This window comes from Phocoena phocoena, chromosome X, assembly GCF_963924675.1.
Source record: "Phocoena phocoena chromosome X, mPhoPho1.1, whole genome shotgun sequence".
NCBI classification, from domain to species: Eukaryota; Metazoa; Chordata; class Mammalia; order Artiodactyla; family Phocoenidae; genus Phocoena; species Phocoena phocoena.
This window is the reverse complement of record NC_089240.1, coordinates 36713397-36738883: the sequence shown is the minus strand read 5'-3', so window position 1 is coordinate 36738883 and position 25487 is coordinate 36713397. Positions and strand designations below refer to the sequence as shown.

Here is a 25487-nt window from a genome sequence, read left to right as displayed (position 1 = left end):
AAAATGTATAGTAGCCAAAAGATCCCATTTATAATAGCAACTAAAAATATAAAATGCCTGGGGGGGGGACCCAATAATCAATATTTGGAACTAATGTGAAGAAAACCTTAAAACTGTAACTTAGAGACATGAAAAGAAATGGCGAGGCATATCATGTTCAAGGATGAGAATATTAAGAAAATGTTAATTTCTACTGGTTAATCTACTATAAATATAATATTATTTCAGCCAAAATATAAAAAATTTTTAGCATTTGAGAAACTAATTTTAAAGTTCAGCTGGGAGAAAAAACTCATAAGAAAATGTTTACAAAGAATAATGATGAAATGAGACTTATTTTGCCAAATATTAAAATATACTATTGCAGAATTAAAAATGGTATGGGACTAGATACAAAAATAGTGGAAAAGAGTAGAAACCTAGAAATACCTTGGTGTGTGTATATGTAAATGTAGAAATTGTCATTTCAAGTACTAGTGTTTCAGATATGTCCATGAAAAATGAGTCGATTCATGCTGGTGATTGTAGAACAGGGCAGTAAGCAATTTCCAGTTATTTCCCACTGACTGGTTCTCTCCTTAAGTGTTGCCCTCTCACCACCTTAGTACTTTCTCCTACCCTTAAGATTTTTTTCCCCCTTCCAGATCCCTCCAAAAAAGCCTTCCCTCTAGCTCTAAGGATTCTTATTGCTTTATGATGCAATCAATTTAGATCTCTCCTTTGCCTAACTTCTCTCTTCTAAGTTGAATAGTGCTTATCCTCACATTTCGCAATTAAAAAGGAAAATGCCTAAACAAAACTGTAATTCCCTCACTGTGTGTTTTTAGTCTTCACAGATCAACCAACCAGCTTAAACTGCAGCCAGCTTTAAAAATAGTGCTTTTTTTCTCCCCACAACACAAAGAAATGAGAAATATTCAGCCTCTTTAGTAGGCAAGGAAATGTAAATGAAAGCAATCATGAGTGACTTTTTTTCCTCCTGTCTGATTGGCAAAGATTAAAAAGAGTAGTCATCCTAATAGAGGCAAGGTAGAGGAAAGAACACTTTCACACCCAGTAGTGGCAGTATAAATTGTTAAAATATTTCCAGTAGTGTATGTATCAAAAGTATTATTGTCTGTGCCCCTTGACCTAGCAACTCTGCTGGTAGGACTTATACTGCAGCAGATGATCAGGGTTGTTCACAAAGATACATGATCGTGTTCATCCGGGCTTTATTTCTGATTGTGCAAAATGGGCACTGCCATACTTCAGAGGAGACTGAGCCATCATAAAATTTATTTTGGAGAAGAATCCTATTTGACGTTGGAAAAAGTTCGTTGGCTGTGAAATGAAAACTAGGTAAAATTTGTAAAGCCTTGTAAAAATGTGAAAGTATTTTCATTTATGTAAAACCACACCAAGATTTAAATAAACTATTCATTAAATATTTACTGTGTGCATAGTATTCTGCCAGGTTTTGGGTGGGAGTATGTTGAAAATATAAAATATACTTGTTCTTTAGGACTTCACCCTATTTTTGAACTGTTGAGCTTGAATGTGTACATTTGTTCCTTGCACACCTAGTAGGTGTAGCTGTAGATAATGGAAAGAACATTAAATATAGATAGGGATTTGAATTCTGTCCCTGTAACATACTTGTCTACTCACTTAGACAACTTGTTTGAGAACGAGAATGATGCTGACCTCATGGGATGATGGTAAGAATGAAGGGAGATATAACAAGGAATGCTTTCCACGATACTTGATGAATAGTAATATTAGTTAGTAATGTTTATTAATTATTATTAATGGATTAGTTATTAATTATAGGTAATAGTAATGAATAGTTAGTTCCTTTGCTTTCCCTTCTGGAAGTCTATTTCCTCAGTATAAAACCTGCAACAGGTATTTTGGTTCCTGAGCTACTAAATAAACGAATGAATGAGATACTGGATTTGAAAACACTTTATAAGACTTAAAGCATTATGAAAATGTTAGCTAACTATTCATTGATATATGTAATAAAATGGCAAAAGTTTCATGTATACACATAAATATGTTTCTATGTAAGTGCTAAATGTTATAATATGGGCTATATAGAGTTGTTATAGAATTTAAGCAAAAGAAGGCCTTAATGTGACTGGTAATCGTTGAGAGGCCTTCCTGGGGAAGGTGTGATTGGAATGGAACCTTGAATTAAGGTAGGTTTTGAATGTGAGAAACAATATATGCAGAAATGTGTGGCAGAAAAAGAAACAAAATGGTATATTCAGGGAGTAGTGTAAGACTAATCTGCGTAGATAGTGAATTATTCTTGAAAAGTCATTAGACAGGGTAGGTAGAAGAAGCAAGGTATGGCTGAGACAACAAGAAACCTTACTGATCTGGTGAGAAATAGAGAACCATTTTAAGTTTGGAGGCAAGGTAGTAACCCTGTGTCACCAGCACATCAATGTGTTAGAGTATGTTTGTAGCAGTTAACTTTGGTAATGGAAGTATAAACAAAAATAAATTATGGATTAGCTAATTATTTTTTTCCTTTCACAGTATATAGCTTGAATTCCCTTTTAGTGGCGATAACTATAGCTAAATGTTCTAGAATCGTTGTTGTATTCTTAAAATATTACATGATGTGACTAGATACAATTTTGGAATTTGATTCAAAAATATGCCACAGCCCCCAACATTGCCCTTTTCTGAGACTTTTTGTTGTGATAACCTAAAGAAAATTTATAGGCAGTTTCCCACACTTTATGTTATTTGATGTTACCATTTGCTTGTTCTTCCTGTTTTTTCCCCCTGTAGATTTTCAATGTTAAGATGGTTATAATGTCCTTTATAATTTGTCTATTTTTCATCAAAAGAAAGGAGATTTAAATAATTTATTATAATCTTTAGCTGTAAGTCAACTAAAAACTTAGTTACAATGTATTCACTTTCAATGTTTATTTCCTGAAATTTTCTCTTTCCTTATATTCTTTTTCACATTTCTCTACAGTATGGATGGAGCGGATCTGTGTTTTGAAATCGTAAAACGAGCTGACGCTGGTTTTGTATACAGTGAAGCTGTGGCCAGGTATGTAATTTGTATGAACTCCCCAGAAGTAAAGGTAGAAGTAAAAGAAGGAAATGACAAGGAAATCACATGAAGTGGCCTGCTCTTTGAACTGATGACGAGCATACTGCCACTCTTTCTTGCAAGGAGCATCTCTCTTTTAATGTGCATTAGTGGAACCAAACAGTGACTGGAAATGCAAAATATTGAACAATGAATTGATCTATTTATATGGATTTACAGTTTAACATCACTACTGCTATCTTTTCCATTTCTGATGACTTTTATACAAGGAGGAATTTGATAGCTCAGGAACCGTGTAGAATTAAACTTGGGTCTTTTTGTGTGTTTGATTTTTGCTTTTTAGCAGATGTGCCTCATTAGTTCTTCAGTTTGCCTTTTAGTGATAGCAAATTGTTAGGTGACCAGTTAATCTGAGAAAAAGCATAGAACAGTAGAAGGAACAGAAATAAAAGCACAGTTTTTCTGCTGAATATATTTGCTTCAGGCCAGTGTTTGATCTCCCAATCAAGTAGCCACCATTGTTCCAAGTGTAGGAGTTCTTGTAAAGAACTAATGACTCAAAATAAGGATTTAATATGAAAAATCACAAGAGCCATGCACTGGGCCACTTGCTTGTAGATTTGAAGCAGTACAACTTTCTGTTTTGGTGACAACCATATCATAAATACCCACTCCAATAAATTGCCTTTTTAATACCTGGGGTACAGCATCCCTCCTCAGTCACTAACCATAGTATGTTGAAGGGTTCAAACCCACAAACCCATTAGGATTTATTAAAACTTTCTACCATTTGAGAAATAGTTACCATTAAATGATTATAACTTTCTCCCTCCTATCATTCTTTTTATAATTATGGCACAATGGACAGATATGGCTGAAAATAGCTTAGAGACTACTTCATGCGACTTTAAGCTTAGAATGGCTTGACTTTCTTCAAATTCTTTGCCCTGCCTTCTCCTCACTGAGGAGCAAGGTCCCCAGTCTCAGGAGATGGAGCAGCCATAGCTATAACACAAGATAAAGAATATACTCAATTGTAGGTAGCTGCTGTTTTGTACTCCTGGAGCTAGGGAGAAGAAGCAAATGAGAGTTTATATATACTAACTTTAATTCCTTCTTTTAACTCCTGATGTATTCATGGTAGAACTGAGGCTAAATATCCTTTTTTCTTTTGTGCCTGTTCACTAAAGCATATTCTAGGGTTTTCTTTTTTTTTTAATCCCATTTTACTCTTGTTTTGAATTCTTATCACAGTTTAAAATTTTTATTTTGTATTGTGTTTCAGAATTAAAAAGCATTCTTTAATAACCAAAAGTAGTCAATGCTGTCTTGATTTTTCTTATGACACAGTGGTAAACCACTTTCTTCTACTAAATGAAACTCTCAGACTTTTGCATATCATTGTTCATATTTATTTCTTTAAGAATTTGAGTTTGGGGCTTCCCTGGTGGCGCAGTGGTTGGGAGTCCGCCTGCTGATGCAGGGGTCGTGGGTTTGTGCCCCGGTCCGGGAGGATCCCGCGTGCCGCGAAGCGGCTGGGCCTGTGAGCCGTGGCCGTTGGGCCTGTGCTCCGCGACAGGAGAGGCCACGGCAGTGAGAGGCCCGCATACCGCAAAAAAAAAAAAAAAAAAAATTTGAGTTTTGTATTTTCCCATATTGATATCTTTTAACAGCAGCATCAAATAGGGAAAACTAAAAATTCTAGATGTTGATTTTATAAAAATAGTGAAGCTTGATGGAGGAAGATGACGTTTTCCTTTTGGAACCACAAAAACACTGGGGTACGTGGCATATAGGCTGTCAGGGTTGATGTTAAACCAGTACCACTTTTACTCTGTTCCCTACTCATCCCTATCACTTTTCCTTAACTTTGAGCCTGCCTCTGCCACTGGACTAGATGTTAGGATAGGGAGAATAGTAGTGTTGTAGAGGTGATGTCATACAGTGAAATGACTTGAGTTCTCTCCCAATCTTGAGATTTATAGAAAAGTTAGATGTTTATATATATCAAGATGATTGTATATCAATCAAGCCTGTTGATTTTAAGATCTACCTATATTGCTGTTAAAATGGTGATTTTATGAAAGGAACTTTCCAGAATGGACCAGAAAAGAGTAATATTGGGATCAGTAAGTGACACTGCATAGAGAGTGGTTTGGCACAATTGATTAAAAACCCTTCCTAAAAATGACAAAAGGGAGTGGCCTCAGAAAGTATGATTATGTATGTCCCCTACTGCAGAGTACCAATGACCATGTAACAAGGGCACGTAAATCCTTCCTTTGGTTTAGAGCGTTCAACCAGATGACTTCTACCTTCCTTCTCTCTGATTCTGTGATTTTTTTGTTGGAAAATTCAGCTTGCATTAGTTATTCTAGTGAGACCAATTGCAAGAAGACTCTGAGACACCAAGTAATCATATTGATAATGTTGTTTTTCTCCAACTGGCTGAGCGTCAAGAGGAGCAACAAAGCATGACATGAAAGAAAACTGCGTTCAGTCCTTACAACCCAATTAGTGATTACCTCTGTTCTTTCAGAGGTGGTGAGTTGTGGAGCAGGCTAACATATAGGATCAGATTATCAAATCAAACTCTCACAAATCAGAGAGATATTCTTCCCTAGCACCAGGCTTTACTAAACAGTTATAAGGATACGAGCAATCAAAAGGCTCAGCTGAAGCAAACAGAGATCTGGGCCTTTTAAGGGCAGCTCCTCACTTCATTCCTTCCTGCATCAGAAATGCACCTCTGGCCCAGAATAGATGAGGTCTCTACGTGAGGTTTGTGAGATTCCACACACAGAGGGGAGCATTTAAATTATGAAACATCTCCATTGTGTATCTTGGAGAGTTGTATAGCTTACATGACATCTTCCAGGAAGCCATTCATGCCTCAGAGATCCGGGTTCTGTTTATCATAGGTAGTCCTTAGCCAGGAACATTCTGTTAAGGGAATTCCAGAGATAAGCTTTCTTCAGCCTAGCAAAGAGCTTTCTTAAGTGTAGTCTTTTTTTGCCCAGAGTTGCCAAAGAGAGTAGGCTGAGTCACCTCCCTTCTTTTCTTCCACCCCCAAAATACCTCCTTCCAAAGGAAGTGAGAGGATTGCTGGCCAGCTCTTTTCTTTCCACAGAGTTATCATCATTCCTGATCCTTAGGGATGGAGACAAACATAGATATTGATGAGTTTCTCTGAAAGTATAGGCCACCATGATGCTTCATGAAATGAAGCTTTTTGATTAAAGTTTAGTCAGCAACTCTCTAGAATGTATATGGGTGGATTTTGGTTCTGTAGTCTGCTTGCACACTATTCACATGCACAGCCTCCCAAGGGTCATGACTGGGAGGGTGGAGAAAGATCAGTTTAAATATGTTATATTTGGGGAAAAGAATTCTACCCTGCCCCCACAGAGATTCTAATATGTATGTATGTTTGGGTTAAATAATTGAGTATTCGGATTTAAAAATGCCCATTCATTGAGGTTTTTTCTTTTTGAGATAAGAATTTTTTTTTTTTTTAGAATTTTCTTCAGGCTAAGGATAGAAGTGGCTGTCCTAGTGCTAAGTATCCAAAGTAGTCGTGCTGTTAGGTATAAGCTAGGTCCATATTACCTAACTTAAGCTTACCTACTATTCCAGTGTTCACACCTAGATGCACAAATAGGCTGTTCCTAAATCTTGACTAAATTTGATAATAATAGACTTAACCTTTGTAGCATGCTTCAGAATTTTTAGAAACTAGAGTTTTTCACACTTGTTATCTCTGCCATTTCGGGGGGTCACAGATCCTCCAAAGCATGATTTGAACCAGGAAAGGGCCACAACACCAAGTTAAGAACCCCTAACTTAAACAGAAAGTTAATTTCAACTGCACTGGCCCAGGCAAAGAGTATGTGACCGTGACCCGCCATGTGTACATTTGCAAAGTAAGAAAAATTGGACATCACAACTGCAGGAGCCTGGCTCCTTCTGCTTAGAGCCCAGTTGTGAGGAGACAATGATAAGTACAGGAACAAAGCCTGGGGTTTTTTTCCCCCTGCCTTTCATTTTTAAACTAGAACCTTCTGATCAATTCTAATACATGAAATAATGCATATGCTAATTAGAGGGACATTGATGTGAGTTTGGCTAGATAGTAGCATACCAAAGAGGGAACTCAATGGAAATGTCTTAATTTTAAAGCAGGAGTGGAGAAAATTTTTTTTGGTCTTGAGTCACAAGCACACACACAAGGTCATTTGTAAGTACCATTAAATTATTTAGTTTTTATTTTAAAGTGTGGGGAATAAAAGATCTGGATAGAAAAAAACAAAATGCAATAAATACTAAGCAATAATTAATGTTAAGTATATTGCATTTCTGTGTCATGGCTAGTTGGGAAGGAAAAGGGGAAAGTGAGAAAGGAAGAGGGATAGTAGGGGGGAAATGACAGATATGAAGGGAATAAAATTCAGAGGAAGAGAAGATGAAAAAGACCCTCAAAGAAGAAACAGTGGGAATTACAGAAGAACTTCAGAATGGAGGGAAGGAAATCGAAGTAAGTTCTGAAGTAATACTGAATGAACTGCTCTTGTCACACCCTGTGGCTAGTTGACTCTTACCTTTTTGGGGTTTTTTTTGGGCGGTACGCGGGCCTCTCACTGTTGTGGCCTCTCCCGTTGCGGAGCACAGGCTCCGGACGCGCAGGCTCAGCGGCCATGGCTCACAGGCCCAGCCGCTCCGCGGCATGGGGGATTCTCCCGGACCGGGGCACGAACCCGCGTCCCCTGCATCGGCAGGCGGACTCTCAGCCACTGCGCCACCAGGGAAGCCCATTTTTAAGGACTGTTCTTTAAAATGCTCGCTCCTCCTCTGTTCTTCACCTGGACCCAGTGCGGAGCCTCTGTGGACCCTGATGACCTTGTGAGGAGTTTGACTTCCTAGGACTTAGGCCCAGAAGGAACTCTGCTTTGTTCAAGGATGCCCCAACTAAAACTTGATTATGTTGCAAAAAGAAATTGTAGAGGCATAAGAGGGTTCTTCTTTCTTGTTTGTCCTTAAAGCTAAATGGAAATAAGACAGAGAGCCAGCCTCTGCTGGCAGATAAAAGGTTCCCACCCCTTTAGTCAGAATCCTTGGTGTACCTCTGAGCACTGGTCACTTAATAGCAATCCAGTGTAACTAAGTAGAATTAACTGAGTGTCAGAAAATTTTTTCATGTTTTAAGCTTGAATTTTTAGTTTGCAGAGCTATTTTAGTTATGAACTGTGTGAAATTCCTTTGACTTAGATATCTCAGAAAATACAGAACGCATTAATTCTTCATAAAGCTCATAAACTTATGCATCTGCCAACTTTTTCATTACTAAGGTGCACATTCCACCAATCTTGTCTACTCAAATGAAAAGTGTCCGTGGGCAGTGAGTATGAAGGTGGGAGTTATAAACTAGGGACACTGTACATTAAGTTTTAAAAATATAAGGGTTTTTTTTTACAGTTTTAGATTTCTTTTGTTTTTCTACAGTCATTACATGAGACAGATACTGGAAGCTCTACGCTATTGTCATGATAACAACATAATTCACAGGGATGTGAAGGTAAGTCATTTTTATCACTAACTTTAATATTTGTGAATAGAAACTAACTTATAGCAATGATAAGAATTAGAAGTTTTTCTTTAGTGTTCTTATAAAGAGTAGCTTAAAGTTAATTTTACTTACAAATAAAAATTTGTTTAACTGGTTTATATGTGGAGAGTTGTACTAGTTCTTAATAGGAACACTTTTTTATCATTTCAATTTCCTTATTTTTATTAAAATGTACACACATTCTAAAATTCTGTTATTCCTCCTTCGCCATTATGTGTGTAAGAGAGAAGTGTGAAAATCCAGCAAATAGGAAGAACCAAACAATATCCTATACTAAGTTAATTGGGGGGAAATTAGAATTTGGTTTATATAGTAAAAGTTCATCACACTTATATTTTCTTAATGTTGTAATGTAGAATAGTTAGCATTTTATTTTCTTTGCAGAGAGTTTTTAAAAATAGTCTGAAATCGTAATTATAAATGCAATATAGTTTGTACCCTTAGGAATATGAATATTACCATTATTCAATCTTTATGCCTGTTTAATCCCAGTATCAAGTTTATGAGAACTATCAGTCCCTGGCTTATAAGGTGTCAGGTAGGACATGGAGGCATGCAAGAAAGGAAGCCATGGGCCTTCCTCCTGATGCCTACCCCCTTTCAAGGCCTCGAGTCACTAAGAGCCCCTGTGGTCTCTCTGGCCCTGTTGTCTACTTTCACGTGCTCCTGTTTTGTCACTGGCCTCTCTCTAACCCGCAGCATCCACAGATATGGCGCTCTCCTTCCCTCAAGATGTATTATCAAAGGCCTGGCTTCTTTAATGTATTTTAATGGTTAAGAAAATTAAGTAGAATTTAGTTAAATTTTCTATAACGTTTGGGAAATTTTAACTGAAATTCTTGTGGTTAAAAGCTGAGGGAAAGCATGAACAATTCCAGATCAATCTGGTAGAATGTTATAATAGCAATGAAAAATAATTGGAGAAATGCACAGAATACACATTAGTGTAAATTAGTTGTAAAATGTCTTATTCTTTTCAAATGTGGTGATAGGAAAATGATATTATTATCGCCACTCAACATTAACAGCCCATTGGATACGTAGCACTTTTATAAGGAAATATTCTTCAGTTTTGCAAACAAAGAGAATAAGAAGTGTAGAAAGATAAAGGGGGGAGGGAATGGTCAATGATAGCAACGTGCTGTGTCATTCTTTTGCACTTAATTAATGTAAGAAAATGCATGTATACAGAGTGAAGTGTATCTCCTTATATATAATGACAAAAATGACAATTTGAGGGACTTCCCTCATGGTCCAGCGTTTGAGACTCCGTGCTTCCACTGCAGAGGGCGCGGGTTTGATCCCTGGTTGGAAAACTGGGATCCCACATGTCATCTGGCATGGCCAAAAAAAAAAAAAGACAATTTGAAAACTTAAAATGTGTAAAACAGATTCTTAGTTCATAGAGTAGCATTGTGTTAAAAACACTTTTGCTCAAGAGGAAAATTTTTAAAATTGAGATATAATTAACGTTTAACAATATATTAGTTTCAGGTATACAGCACAATGACTTGATATATGTGTACACTGTGAAATGATCACCATAGTAAGTCTAGTTACTCTCTGTCACCATACAAAGTTACAAAATGTGCAATATGATGTTATTGACTAGTCACCAGGCTGTACATTACATCCCCCTGACTTGTTTATTTTATGGCTGGAAGTTTGTACCTCTTACCTGCTTCACCCATTTTGTCCACCCAACCTCCTTCACCTCTGGCAACCACCATTCTGGTTTCTCTGTCTGTGAGTTTTGTTTTGTTTGTTCATTTGTTCTGAGTTTTAGATTCAGCGTGTAAGTGAAATCATAGGGTATTTGTCTGTCTGTATCTGACTTATTCACTTAACATAATACCCTCGAGGTCCATCCACATTGTCATAAGGGCAAGAGTTTCTTCTTTTTTATGACTGAGTAGTATTCCACTGTGTATGTATGTGTATATTGTATGTGTGTGTGTGTGTGTGTACACACTACATCTTCTTTGTTCATTCATCCATCAATGGACACTTAGGTTGTTTCCATATCTTGGCTATTGTAAATAATGCTGCAGTGATGTGGGAGGTACACATAGTGTTTTTTCTTTTAGCGTTTTCAAATTAGTGTTTTTGTTTTCTTCAGATAAATACTCAGAAGTAGAACTGCTCGATCATATGGTAGTTCTGTTTTTAGTTTTTTTGAGGAACCTCCATACTGTTTTCCAGAGTGGCCACACCAATTTACATTTCCACCAATGGTATATGAGGGTTCCCTTTTTTCCTACATCCTCACCAACACTTATTATTTCTTATCTTTTTGATGATAGCCATTCTAACAGGTGCGAGGTGACATCTCATTGTGGTTTTGATTTGAATTTCCCTGATGATTAGTGATGTTGAACATCTTTTCATGTACATGTACCATCTGTCTGTCTTTGGAAAAATGTCTGTTCAGATCCTCTGCCCATTTTTTAATCAGATTGGGATTTTGTTATTAAGTTGTAAGAAGCAATTTTATTTTGAATTCTGTTCTTGAAAGGTAATTATATCAATATCATATGATAAATGATTGACAACGTACTCTACTGTAATACTTTCAATAATATAGTCAGCTTTTTGATTAGCCATGGTATTTGATATAATGACAATCCAAAACCAAATAAAATCCCACAGTAGTTATGTTTGAATGCTGTGCTTCACCTTCTAACTTACATTCGATTGATTTATTCAACAAATATTCGAGTGCCTACTTCATGCAGTATACTGTGCTTGGAGCCCTAAAGGCATTATTATAGTCTCAGTAGAGAGATGAGATAGTGTATCTGTTACCAGCTACTACGGAATGACACACAGTGACTTGCAACAACAAGCGCCATTTATTTGCTCTCAGTTCTGCAGTTGAGCAGAGCTTGATGGGGACTGCTTGATTCTGTTTCACAGGCTGTTGGCTAAGGCGGCATGGTTAGTATCCACAAAGGCTTCACTCACTTTTCTGGCATCTCAGCAGAAGTGAATAGAACAGCTGGAAGCTGGCTAGGCCCTCTTCGTAGTCTCTCATTCAGAACATTTCTCTCTTTGTCTTTCTCCCCCCTTCATGGCCCATTTTTCTAGCAGGACAGTGTCTCATGGCACCAAAGGAGCAAAAATGGAAGTTACCAGGCCTCTTGAAGCCTCGACCTGAAATTGGCACTGTGTCCTGTCCTCTGCGTTCTGTTAGTCAAAATGTCACAAGAGTAGCCTGGATTCAAGAGGAGGAAAAATAAGTTGCACCTTTTAGTTGGAGGAGCAACCTATGTGTACAAGAATAGGAGAACTTGTTTGTGGCCATCTTCACAGATAGACAAAACAAATAATTATCGTCCAAGGTACGGGATGGTAAATATAATTAAAAGACAGTCAGAGAAACGTCATGGAGGAAGTTACATTTGAGCCTAGTCTTGAGTCATGGGGGAGTTACACAGGGATGAGAGGATGTTTCAAGCAACAGGATAGTGTGTGCAAAGGCTCAAAGTTAGTTTTGTATTGGATTTTAATAAATTTGTTTATTGTGTCTAAGGCACATGCCAAATAATTTTGAGGAAGCATACAGAAACATTCTAAGGAAGGGGAGAGAGAAGTGATTCTGAAACTGCAAGTTAGTAAAAAGAAACCACCAGAAAAGGCACCATTGTTGAGTTGGGAAGCAGACTTTCAACACAGAGCACACATTATTGTTGATATTCTTTATATTTCAGTACCTGAAATCTATACATTTCGCATGGGTAAATGTAATACTCACATTTAGCTAATTGGTAAATTTGAACTCGGGTGTATTTTTCTTAAGACGTGCATCCAAAAATATGTATCGAGTGCCTACTATGTGTCAGGCACTATTCTAGGAACCGGAGCTACATCAATGAACAGAACAGACAAAATCACTGCCCCAGTAGAGCTGACTTTCTAGTTCAGGGAGACAGACACTGATCACTGAGCATAAGGAAATCAACTGTGTAGTAGGTTAGAAGGTGAAAAGAACTACAGAAAAAAAGAGAGCAGCCAAAGGGGTAGGTAGGGACTGCTGGAGAAGGGGTTGCAATTCTAAATAGGGTGATCAAGCAGACCACGTTGAGAACCTGACCTCTGGCAAGGACTCGAAGGAGAGAGAGAGAGTGCACTAACTGACATCGAAGGAGGAGGGTTCTGGGTAAAAGAACAGCCAGTGTAAAGGCACTAAGGCAGGAGCATAAGTGACCTTTTGAGCAAGAGCAAGGAGGCCAGTATGGCTGAGGCACAGTGAGCAAAGGGGAGAGTGGATAGTAGATAAGGTTAGAGAGGAAAGGAGGGGAGGGACTTCGACTTTTACTCTGACAGAAAAGAGGATTCACCAGAGAGTTCTGAACAAAGATGGACTATGATCTGACTTTCCACGGTAACAGGACTACGTTGCTTTGTTGGTAATACATTGAATAGGGGCTCAAGGGTGGAACTTGGGAAACAGGAGATGCTCCTGCCTGGCAGGGCCAGAGTGGTAGCAAGGAGGTGGTAAAAAAAAAGTAGATTTCCAGATATATTTGAAGGTTGTGTCAACAGGATTTACTATTATAATTTCAGTAATTTAGGTAACCCAAAGTAGTTTCATTCAGGGCCTTATTATAGGGGTTTTCCATTGTAGTGATCTTTAATAACAATACATTTCACATGGCTAATAATTTAAAATTTCACTTGATGTGTTGTTACTGTTTTTGCTAAAACAACTAATTTTGCAGCCTAGTAGCTTTTCTTCACATTCAGATATTGTATATTCAGTGACTTGTCTGAATAGATTTCTTCTGTATGTAGATTTTGGTTTCTGTAGTTTTTGTCAAAATTTTCTTCCCTTATACTTAGTAAAGAAAATAGAAGACCATTGGAACGTTCCATTCCTTTGAGAAATATTTAGATTATTTAATCATCTGTTTCAGCTAGCCAAGAATATTCTCATTTTCTCCCTGGTTCTGGTTCTCTCTCTCTCTCCTTCCCTCCCTCCTTCACCTCCCCCCACCCCAAGTTCTTGATATTGATCCAAAAGCATTGGGTTTCCCAAAGGTCCTAACATTATATTAATAATACTTTTTTCTTTACTTGGTATGCATTTCTTTTTGAAATCATAATACCTGAGTCTAAAAATGTTTGGTTATATCAGGTTAGATTTGAGTATATGGTGCCATGTGACCTGTAGTGGAAACTGCTCGCTTTCGAGAAGCAGTTTCACATGAAATTGTGTAAAAAATAACTATATAATCCTTTGAAATTTGAGAAGGTGTGTCATCATAGTACAGCATCTCCCAACAACCATGCACATTTGGGGCCAGGCACTTTGTTGTGGGAGGCTGTCCTGTGTTGTTGCCTCTCCCCAGCCTCTACCCACTACATGCCAGTAGCATTTCCCCCCAATTGTGACACTCAAAAATGTCTCCAGACATTGTCAAATGTCCCCTGGGGCACAAAAATCACCCCCAGTTGAGACCCACTGTCATAATGGCATATTTCTCATGTTTTGACTCCCTACAGGCATTAATTAAGGCATGTATTTTGTTCCTTTTTTTCTTATGAAAGGATGTGGTAACTTTCATTATGTTTCAGTGTTTTCTTCCTCTCACCCCTAAATTAAAAGTACTTTAGAAAGAAATAGAACAGTCTTCAAGGTAAATGCAACTCCTGGCTCCTTGCCTGCCTTCACTTGCTCTGTTAAGCAGTGAAAGTTGAAATTTTCTTGTCTCTCCTGACTCCCAGAGACAGCCTCACAAAGCATCACCTGGGCGTGGAGAGACAAGCAAGCCGTAGACCTTTCTGTGGCTCTGACCTACTGATGCACTGTTTTAATAAACGAAGTTGAAGTTAAGCAGCTTCTTTGAGAGCAAACTGCTGTACACGCAGTCACTTTCTATTCTGAATAGGGCCTGTGCCCAGGAGACTTGGGGGCTCCATTTTTAGTTCTCAGAACTGCAAAACCCCAGTCTCACAGCCACTCAGCCAGGAGCCTCCGCCCAAGCATTTCTGTGTGTGCTTCCTTTAAATGGTTTTCCTTGCTAACCCGTGAACACGCCTGGCTGCTCTCTGGTCCCCTTATGGTATCAGTTCTCCTTTCACCAGCTTAGGACCAGACTTCATTATAAATGGGTGTTCCATCAGATCACGCTAGTTGCCATAGCATTGTGGATTTCTTATGGTATTTCTTCCTCTATTGCTCTTGACATTTCTTTTACATCTCTTACCACAACTCCCAAAAGTCCCTCATGTTTATATAAAATATTGAAATTCTCCTTAAAATGAAAACTTACTTATTCTATTCTTTATTATAATAAGCACACAGGCTTACCTTCTGCGTTACTTTCGTAAGGTTGTTGTGAGCATAATGTACATGTTCAGCTTGAAAGTGGGGTTTTAATACTTAGAAATACGAGATAAATTTAAGATGATTTTGCTTCTCTTTTTCCACCCACCCCCCTTCAAAAAAAATCAACTCCTTGATTTGAAAAGAAAAGAATGACTGTTTCTTTTGCTTAACAGATGTGAATCCTTTCACTGCTCCTTTCCTTTTTAGCCAACAGTAGCAAGCATGTATGATACAGCCAGAGCATTTGTGCTGTCAGGTATAAAACCTTTCTAGCTGTAGTAACTCTTGCCACTGAGATCAACTCACTTTGAATTTGGGGGCAGTCAGAGAAGGTTCATGGCACTGGGCTGCAGGATTGAAATGCTTAGCAAATTACCAGTGTCCCTCTGTGCTCCCTTTGTGGTTTGCCAAGCAAGATTTCCTTTCAACCTGTCTTCACACATTTGTTCATAACAACTTCCACCCTGCAGACTGCAAAGCCAGGGGTGGGCTGCAGTCGTCCTTACCAAATCAGAACACGGTTGACATTGTAGGGGAACAAAACTTGCCACCCCCAAAATGTATCTCTTTGGCTTGAAGACTATTTGGCGCTGGTTGTTTTTAAGAAACAAAAGATTCGGGAAAGTTTTCTTTTTACCTCCTCCTTAAGCACCTGAAAGAATTTAAAGGGCCTGGTCTAGGAAGAGTACTATCACCAGAGATGTCTGCAAAGAATATGAGCTGGTATGGTGGGGGAGCTGAGCAGGCTGGGGACACCAAAGTCCTCTCTGTGTTCCATTGTCTTTGCATGGAGTAGCAAGCACTTGTTTACCAAACATTTGTTTTTCTATCTCCATGTGAGTTGCCTTCCTCCCCTTTGAAGTCCCAAACCCCTACCTCCTTCTCCTCTCTCAGATGGCATATAAGTTCCAATTGCCCAGATTGTCCTTGGGCCTCATATTCCTATGGAACCCCCATAGGTACATAATTTAATTTGTTTTTTCTCCTGTTAATCTGTCTCATGTCAATTTAACTCTTAGACCAGCCAGGAGAACCTACAGGGGTAGAGGAAAATTTTTTCCTTCTTCAGCATCTTCCTCTTCTACTCACAGAATAGAAACTCACTTTCAGGTTGAGTAGTACATCCTTAATTTTGCTGGTCTAGTCTTAATGGTACATATTCCTGATTAATAGTTTGCAAGTTGCCTTGATGGGAGTGTATATATGAAAGGATAAAGGGGGAAATAAACATTTATCATGCCTGTTAAGATATAATCTTGTTGATCTTTAAGTCAAAATTTGATGTTTCTGAAATTGTGTTTGACTATAACTCACGGACACATTAAAAACATTGTTTTTCTGAAATTCACACTTTAAAGTTAGGGTTAATTTAGTAAGGGATACCTTATATAAAGTATTTGCCATGACATTAAATAGGCAGTACTTCAATTACACAAAAAATTCAACATAATTTACAATCACCTATTCACGAAAGCATCTATGGTATAAAGATAAACATGGTGATTAATACGCTCAGTACAGAGAATTAAAACAGAAGTTGTCTATCAGAATGAGTAACTTGAGAAATTGCATATCTTTTTTCCTGCCTTTTTTAAATGTAGGAAGCTCTACTTTGGTGTAATATCTTTTATCTTTTATTTAAATAGTGGTGATATAAAGTGATTTTTTAAATAATGCTTTTTACAAGTTACATATATCTTTAGAACTCCTAAGTGTAGTGAGATTTAATACAGTACTGCTTATGTTAAATGAAAACTATTGATCATCTTCTCAATTCCTCTTAGTCTAATGAGTTCTGGTTTTAAATTTTATGTAAGAATAAAAGTATTGCTCTAACTGTGGAGAAAGCTGGATGTCTTGGGAAGTCTCCTGGTCGACGTTGAGTTATTATGTGATTCTCACGTCTATGAAATTACTAGATTGGACACCCACACCCCTGTATACAGCCAGCACTTAGGGAGTCACCTGGAATTCCCAGGTCTTTGTTCATCTCTGCAAATTAAAAATAATAAGACAGAAATAAGGTTGCTACTATAAAAGAATAGTTGTATACTGTAAATATTTGAAGCCAGCATGTGTTTTTTCTGATGTTTCTCTGAACATTTTCTTCTCTCAGTTAAACATTGAAGTAAAAAAGGAGAAAAAATATTTACTGTTTTCTATTCTTTTTTAATGAAAATTGCACAGATGTGTTGGGAAAACCTCTAGTGATTTTGAACACATGGCTCTTGGGGAATCTGTATAGTGAATTGTTTCTATATTTTAAATTCTAGAACGAAACATGCTATGAGGTTAAAGGCTTTGAAGTGCCATGTGAACTTTAAACTTTTTGAGCACTGAAGAAATTACCATGTAGAGAATAAATGAGTCTTTAAGCAGTCTCTAACAAAGTAGCAGGTTACAGTTAAGGTTTATTCAACTTCAGTTTTATTCAGCTGTTTATGTTTGGTTCTTATCTGAGCAGAGAGAATGCAAGTACCATAGGAGTAGAAATAGAAAAGAGACTAAAGCTCCAAAGGTGCTTATGATCTCTTTAGGAAGATAAAGCACACATTCTTTTTTATTTTAAATTATAATATATATAATACAGAATATAGCCATCATCATTTGTCTTACTGTGACAAGATTGCATGGAAGAAAGAAATGACCATTCAGAAAGGCTTACCCTTTAAATATTTACTTAGATATTGGAGAAAATTTGGGTGACTTATTTAACTATGCACTTCAGTTTTTTCATCAGTAAATTGGCATACATTAGGGTTGTGATGATTCAAATAATACATGTGAAGCATGTAAGCAGAGTGCCTGGCACAATAGCAAGTACTTAGTAAAGGATAGCTACTCATAATAGTAACATCATCTGGTTTAATCATAGTACTTATGAATTACATAGTATTTTTTCATTCTACAAATGAAGAACTTAACACTTAAAGTGGGTGATTTGCCTAAGATTGTCCAGCTAAATAAGAGGTGGAACTAGTATTGAATCTAGGGACTCTAACTCCAGAGACCAGTCTTGCAACGACGATACTATTATACTGCCTATCATTCATTCATTTATTTCACAGAAATTAATTAAACATATTTACATGCTAGGTACTGTTTGTCATTAATAACATTATTTATATTGAATACAGAGGAAAATATACAAAACGTGATGAAGATCAGCATGTAATGACATTACATTCATTTTTATTTTGACAAAGCCTAATCCAAATATTTAAGCATATTTATAAATAACATCTACTTAATAAATACTGGAATCAATGAATGTTGCTTCTCCCAGGATCATGAACCAGATAACACCAAATAAATAATGTGTTTATGAAATAAAACCTTGGATTTTTGTAGTACATTATTCATACATTTAGATAGGACTTAAATGAGGAAACTTCTTATTCACTTTTTTCTTTTACTCATTTTTAAAGCTACCAACAAGACATTACCCATAGATGGACCCTTGTATTCTAACTCCCAAAAAGTAGAAAAGTCATAAACCATTTGCTTCTTTATCCTATAGTCGTGACGTATTGTGTTTTGAATAGAAGCATCCATGGTTGAGTTTCAACAGAAAATGGTCTGTTGGTTTTATATGCAGTGGGATCCTTTCAATATGCTTGACTTTTGCCTCTTAACTCTCTGCCATCTCAACTTTCACCATAAGTAGAACCGTAAAGTGAGTTTTATATTTGCTTGTTTGTTTATTTTTAAAAACCAAAGAGATTTTCTTGGTGCCTGTTATCAACCAAGCTATGACCTGTTAGTCATGTAATTTAGGGTCCCTAATAGACTCATATGAACACTTTTCTGTTTGGTGGTGTTTTCCATTCAGAAATCAACCAGAGGGTTGTATATGTGGTGACTCAGATTTTGTAAAGAGATCATATAGTGTCTTCTTGAATGTTTTATCTAAAAAAAGAAATATAATGGGGTCTGTGCTACTTCTGGCTGATGCAAGACAGGTGAGGATGTTTTTTATCTCAATTAAATGATTCAATTGCTGACAGTCCGCTCCTTGGTGTAGAACAAAAAAAATGGGTTTAAAAATGCTATATGGAAGGAAGCAAACTAATAGTAGAATCTGGATGACCAAAAGGTGCCTTTTCACAGAGCTATAAGTCAAATCTTTCTCTGTAATGGATGTGCAGGTCCTTATTTTTCTCAGATGGTTGACGAAAGAGTAATATGATGTTAGTACGACTAAAAATGAAAATCCAATAAATGTGGTTCCAATGAGGCCTGCAGTCTGAGAGATCACGGCTCCTAGTTCCGTCTGTGGATTGTAGCACAGGATCTCTTCTCCTTCTGTGGCCTCCACAACTGAGTAGTATATGATAATTGGAATAATTATGCCTAGAGCAACTACCCATATGTAAGCACATAGTTTTCTAGCAAAGTTGGGCTGGCGAAATTTTTTCAGTAACTGGCCATAAAATATTTTCTCGTAGCACGAAGTGGTCTCTTGTGTGGAATCCTTTTTCATTAAGGTAGCATAACGGCTTATGGCAATCCAACTTAAAATTAAGAGGCTGACAAACATACTTACATGCATGGATAGAGTTCCCAAAAAATTGACCGCCCTGCATTGCGCAGATTGATATTCCCATTGAAAACCTTTCAGGAAATAGATACCCATGAAAGGCATGGCACCGCACACAAGCAAGTTTGCAGTCACAAGATGTACTAGGTAGATGTGCGTTGGTGTTTTCTTAGCTATTTTTGTTAAAAATACCCACTGAGAGAGAGAATTTCCAAAGAGACCAATGATACAAAGGAAGGTATAAATGATCGGTAAAGCCATGGAAGAGATCATGGATGGTTGAATACATGTTGAGTTGTTACTCATTTATATCAGATTTCCTTGAATTTTGCCACAGGAACTAGAACAGAATTGCAGATATTTAGTATTAAAATTATAGATGGTATTTCAGCTAAATAGTTTTTTTTATAAAGCATTGGATAAAATAAAATAGTAACATAAATATATTGGATGAAAAGGGAAAGTATAGATGCCATCTCACCTTTTCTAATCACGATTGTCCAATTGAAATAAAAGAAAGTTGATTATTGTGGATGGTGCCTTTGTCTAAAAAACAAAATTTGATAGAAATAGTTAAATGCCTGAGATTTATTATTTTATACTAGAGAAATTTATAATTCTTATATTAGATTTTAAGGCAGTTTGTAAATGACAACTGATTTTTAGCCTAGAAAGATAATTTAAACAATTTTAAGGCACATACTAGCCAAAGGAAAGTGTTGCAAAAGTATTTTGTGGCCATGTTAATAGAAGACCGATTTTTAATTACCACGTTAATTGTACATAAATACTTTTCAAAATGGTGTCTTTTCATGGCTAAAGAACTTCTCTATAATCTAATACTATTAGAAAAATCACTTTTCATATTTCAGGAGTAAACTTAATTCTACATAAACACTCAGGCAAGATCCTGAATTGAACAGAAGGAAAGTGTAGTGACCAAGGATGGACACCAGAATCCCAGGGTCTTTACCAAATGGCATCAGTAATTTCTTGTTTCAAATATTTAATGATAATCTATCATACTCCAATAAAAATCTAGTTTAAGATTCTGTGTCAAAACTGTAGTTGCTACTGCTTGTTGGTTAGAGCACCCTCATGTGTCTTTGTGTGTAATTTAGTATCTTGGTTTTTCAGAGAATTTTTTTTTAGAAGATATTTTAATCACAGTATAAATGCAGGTGTGATTTTGCTTTTTTAATGTCTTATTTTTAAATACTTCTTGCTTCAAAAGGTACAAATACAAACTCCTTTTCATTCTTATTTTTCTCATGCCTTTACTTCTTTCAGGTGGAAGTAAGAAAACTTTTTGGATTCTGGTCAAATAAAAATCATGAGCTCTATTCAGAATGTGCTTCATTTCTCTGTATTTTTCACCATACCTTTCTAAGTACCACATTCTCCACTCTTTTATAATCTAGAATAGGGATTCTCAATCTTTTTCTTCTCATTCTCTCTTTTGATAAACACAAAACTTTTTACTACCCACCGCCTTCTGAGATTCTTATATGCCCCCAGCCCCTCAGGAATATTTTACTCTCTACCCCTCTTCAGAAACATGATTGTATTTTCTGCATCTTAGATTATAGAAATAGGGATTTTTCCCAAAATATACCATTATAATTTTGAAATAACTTTTTAAACCAATCTTCACCCAAAGGCTTGAAAGCTTGAGTATCTCTAGGTTCAAGTACTAAGACCCTTAATGTCTACCAGTGTCTTTATCATTTTATTTTGTTGCTTTGCAATTTTTATTTAGAAAACGGTCCATGTGCTTCAGAGTGAGTTTGTATCTGAATCCAGTACAGCCTGGCAAATTGGAATTGATTTAAAAATCAGTCAGATAAAAAAATGGTTCTGAAGAACCTAGGGGCAGGACAGGAATAAAGACGCAGAGGTAGAGAATGGACTTGAGGACACGGGGAGGGGGAGGGTTAAGCTGGGACGAAGTGAGGGAGTAGCATTGACATATATACACTACCAAATGTAAAAATAGATAGCTAGTGGGAAGTAGCTGCATCGCATGGGGAGATCAGCTCCGTGCTTTGTGACCACCTAGAGGGGTGGGATAGGGAGGGTGGGAGGGAGACGCAAGAGGGAGGGGATATGGGGATATATGTATACATATAGCTGATCCGTTTTGTTATACAGAAGAAACTAACACAACATTATAAAGCAATTATACTCCAATAAAGGTGTTAAAAAAAAAAGATTGAGGCTGAAATGAAATATTTACAGATAAACACCACCTGAGGGAGCTTATCAACAAGAGACTATCACTAAAGGAACTTTAAAGGATGTAGTTTAGGAAGAAAGAAAAATGCTCCCCAAAGGATGGTCTGCAATGCAAAAAGGAATGCTGAGCAAATAAAATCGTAAACATTTATGTAAATCCAAACCAAAATAATCATGTATTTTAAGAGTAATTTCAAATTTGTGGATTTAAAACAGGACAGAACGAAAGTGCTGGACAAGAATAATACGCAAGTCAAGACTTGATGTTCCAGTGCCTTTGTATTCTTTGTCAGTGGGATTAACATACTGTTTCACTTTAGTATATGTCGAGTTAAATATGCATGACAAAATTTCAAGGTAACCACCTAAAAAATAGGAATAGAGTGCTGAAATTCTAATTTACTGGGGGGTGGGAGGATGGAACAAAAATGAAGAAAAAAATCAAAATATGGAATAAATATTTTTCAAAAGCAAGATTATAGAAATCATCAAAATAAATATTAATGGATTAACCTTGCCCATGAAAAGAGCAATCAGGGACGCAGTGAGAGAGTGGCATGGACATATATACACTACCAAATGTAAAATAGCTAGCTAGTGGGAAGCAGCCGAATGGCACAGGGAGATCAGCTCAGTGCTTTGTGTCCACCTAGTGGGGGGGATAGGGAGGGTGGGAGGGAGATGCAAGAGGGAGGAGGTATGGGGATATATGTGTACATATAGCTGATTCACTTTGTTATACAGCAGAAACTTAACACAGCAATGTAAAGCAATTATACTCCAATAAAGATGTTTAAAAAAAATCAGTCAGAGAGTGAAATTAGCCAGTTTATTTCTTAAGAAAAAATTATCTGATCAAAGTAAATTTTTATATTACATAAGGAATGGAGCTTCCTTTTATGATGATGTTAAAAACACTAGCCGCTGCCTTGTGTAGATAATGCATTATGTACTAAAATCTATAAAGGTGGTGCTTCCGTATTAATGGATAGTATTCCTTTTTTTTTTTTTAAACTAGACCACCACATAGAGCATCTGTTATCTCATATTATTCATTACCATTGCCTTGCTTTTCTACTAGCAAATGCTTCAGAACAGAAGAGGGGTAAAAAGACTTTCACAGAGGCTAGCTTTATCAGACAGATGACATCGAAACTCTATAGGAACCTTCACTATAACAAATGACAACTAGTTGACCATCTTTAGCTTCCCAAACCTCAAATTTGTATCTACTGTGTACCTCTCCTTTAAAGGTAAAGTTTGATTATAAAACTGCTAGATAATTATTTTCTAAAATTTAGAAAATACTCTAAAGCTTAAAAAATCAAATAACAATCACATTATATATACAGGATTGCTCTCCAGAAAATGTGTACAAGACTGCATTCCTCTCAGCAGATTGTCTTGTCTTGAATCACTCCTGTAACACATTGTGCCTCTGCTAATTTGACAAATGAAAGAAGTCTACAATTCTAACTTCAGTTACTAACGATTATCTACATAATTAATATGCTGACCTTTCTTAATGATCAGCTTTCAAAACTTAAAGTTTAGTCCTGTTAGAGTTTCTATAGAGTTAACTTTTAAGTTAAAAGTGATCAGTCTTACCTGTATGAGTAGTTTATGCCAACCAAGGCTCTGTTGTTCAGGGTGGTGATGCTAAATTTCAGATTTTAAATTCTCTGATCATCACTCTTCCATTATCTTTCAGTTTTAGTCAGCGTGAATAGATTCTTGCATGACACGAACTGCAGTGGGAAGAAAAGGAAATTAAACAGAGTATTGAAGAAATTCAGTAGTTAACAGTAAATGTAGCAACTACCTTCTCAAAAAAAAAAAAACCAAACTCATTTCTCTATTTCTATAGTGGGAGGAAATTAGTGGACAGTATATATACTGTGCTTCCTTTTGATTATTTCATGAACCGGTACACCTCATTTAACTTCATTAGCATGCTTGGCAGAAGTTAAGTTCAAAGGTTTAATCCCCATGACTAGTTAGTTTTGTATAATACAGTGGTAGAGGGAACCACTCCATAGTAACCCAATAAAATATTGGTACAAACCTGTCTGTAAAATCGTTGTGGATGGCTTATTTGCAATTCAGCTTTATCACAAATAAAGAGAAACTAAATGCAAAGTTTTCTTACTTTAGCAGGTTACTGGAATCAAATATCATAGAGCTGGGGGATAAAGAAGTGAGGCCCAGAGCAGTGCATTCAGGGGTTTGGGTCTCATCTTGGTTAACTAATGAACTAACTTATTCTACTTCAAATTGTCCTGTGCTGCCTCCATTCAGATTCAAAGTAGTACATTGTTTGGAGTATTTCATAATGACTTTGGGGAATCCTGGAAAGCGCCAGAATCCGAAGACCAAATATGCCTCAAATAAAATCAATAGTTATATTACAATATAAAGAATTGTGAAACCAATTTTATGTATAGTATTGTTTAATCAGTCTATGAACTATTAACTAAATGAAAGCTAAGTGTGTACAGCTGAGGAGCCAGACCTGCATCACACATTACCCTTCCTTGGGTAGTTAAACCAGTGGGAGTCTGAGAATGGGAACAGAAATCTAATTTCATCAAGCTCGAGCACTTTAGTTATCAGTAAATCTTCATTTAAAATTAAGAAGCGTACTTTGCCAATTCTCATAACCCCTGATGCTTATCTTATTTCTTGTTTATTGCATATATCCTTCCTAATGTTTGCTAATACTTCTCTGTAAAACAAAAGTGAGGACTACCTGAGTGTCTGGATTTTGTTTGCTGTTATTCATCTTTGCATTTGCAGTGCTTGCCATCATTTAATCAAGAACAGTGGTTCATCCAGGGGTACATGGCCATTGACTGCAGAGTAATTTGACCTCTGGAATTCCTATCATTTTTACTTCAACAATTTTTCACGTTCCAGGAAGGAATTATTTAGAACAAAAAAATACTTCAAAATAATTTAGAGAAGAAAGAATGGAAAAGGAATCCTGTTTATAAGTGATTGAAAGATAATTTTAGTATTACCTGTTTGAGGCTTAATAAGTACCTTCGGTCCAAGAAAAAAGAATGTCCTTACTCTCCACAACTTATCTTCTGTTGTCCCCGAAGTCAGTAGATGACACCATCACTTCTTCAGTTATTCAAGCCAAAAACCTAGGAATCATCCTTGATTCCTCTCTTTCCTTCACATCTCACAGCCAATCAGTTGCTGCTACGGCAGCTTCTACCACCACCACTACCACCACCACACCAGTATTAGCCACATTTAATGAAAGCCTATTATGTGCCAGGCATCCTGTTACGTGCTTTATATGCATGTGTTATTCAGTCTTCACAATACCCTGTTAAATACTATGAAATAAATATCTTCATTTTAAAGGTGAGGAAAAGTGAACCTCAGAAGAGTTGCATAAGTTGCCCAAGGTCATGGGCAACTGTCCTCACAGAGCAAGTAATTAAAGAGAACAAGGCCATAGTTGCAATGCCGGTTTTTGATCTAGCCTCTAAAGTCAACACTGTCACTTCTGCAGTATTCTGTTGGTCGCCCAAAGCCATCAGTGATTCAGTGTGGGAGGGATAAATATCAGGAGGTGATGGTCTTCGGGAGCCATCTTGGAAGCTGGCTACCACAGATGTCACTCAACCATTGAACCAAAGAAGAGTCAGAAGTACTGCTTAAAACGATGGTCAGATGACTGATA

General features: G+C 36.9%; 2 protein-coding genes across 7 annotated transcripts in view; one reads left to right on the top strand and one right to left on the bottom strand.

Annotated features, from left to right (window-relative positions):
* Positions 1-25487, top strand: part of CASK (calcium/calmodulin dependent serine protein kinase) — a 386140-nt gene that overhangs the window by 194516 nt on the left and 166137 nt on the right. For all 6 annotated transcript variants that reach the window (XM_065900912.1, XM_065900915.1, XM_065900911.1 and 3 more), the window contains exons 4-5: positions 2981-3058; positions 8561-8633. In XM_065900912.1, the coding sequence (XP_065756984.1) occupies positions 2981-3058; positions 8561-8633 (151 nt within the window). The remainder of the gene's footprint in view (positions 1-2980; positions 3059-8560; positions 8634-25487) is intronic.
* GPR82 (G protein-coupled receptor 82) lies at positions 18851-19861 on the bottom strand. The gene has a single exon (XM_065901376.1). The coding sequence runs from the start codon at positions 19859-19861 to the stop codon at positions 18851-18853; it is 1011 nt and encodes a 336-aa protein (XP_065757448.1).

What these genes read in the sequence shown, in the direction of transcription:
- GPR82 (XM_065901376.1), bottom strand. Translation starts at nt 19,861, where the DNA reads ATGAGTAACAACTCAACATGTATTCAACCATCCATGATCTCTTCCATG.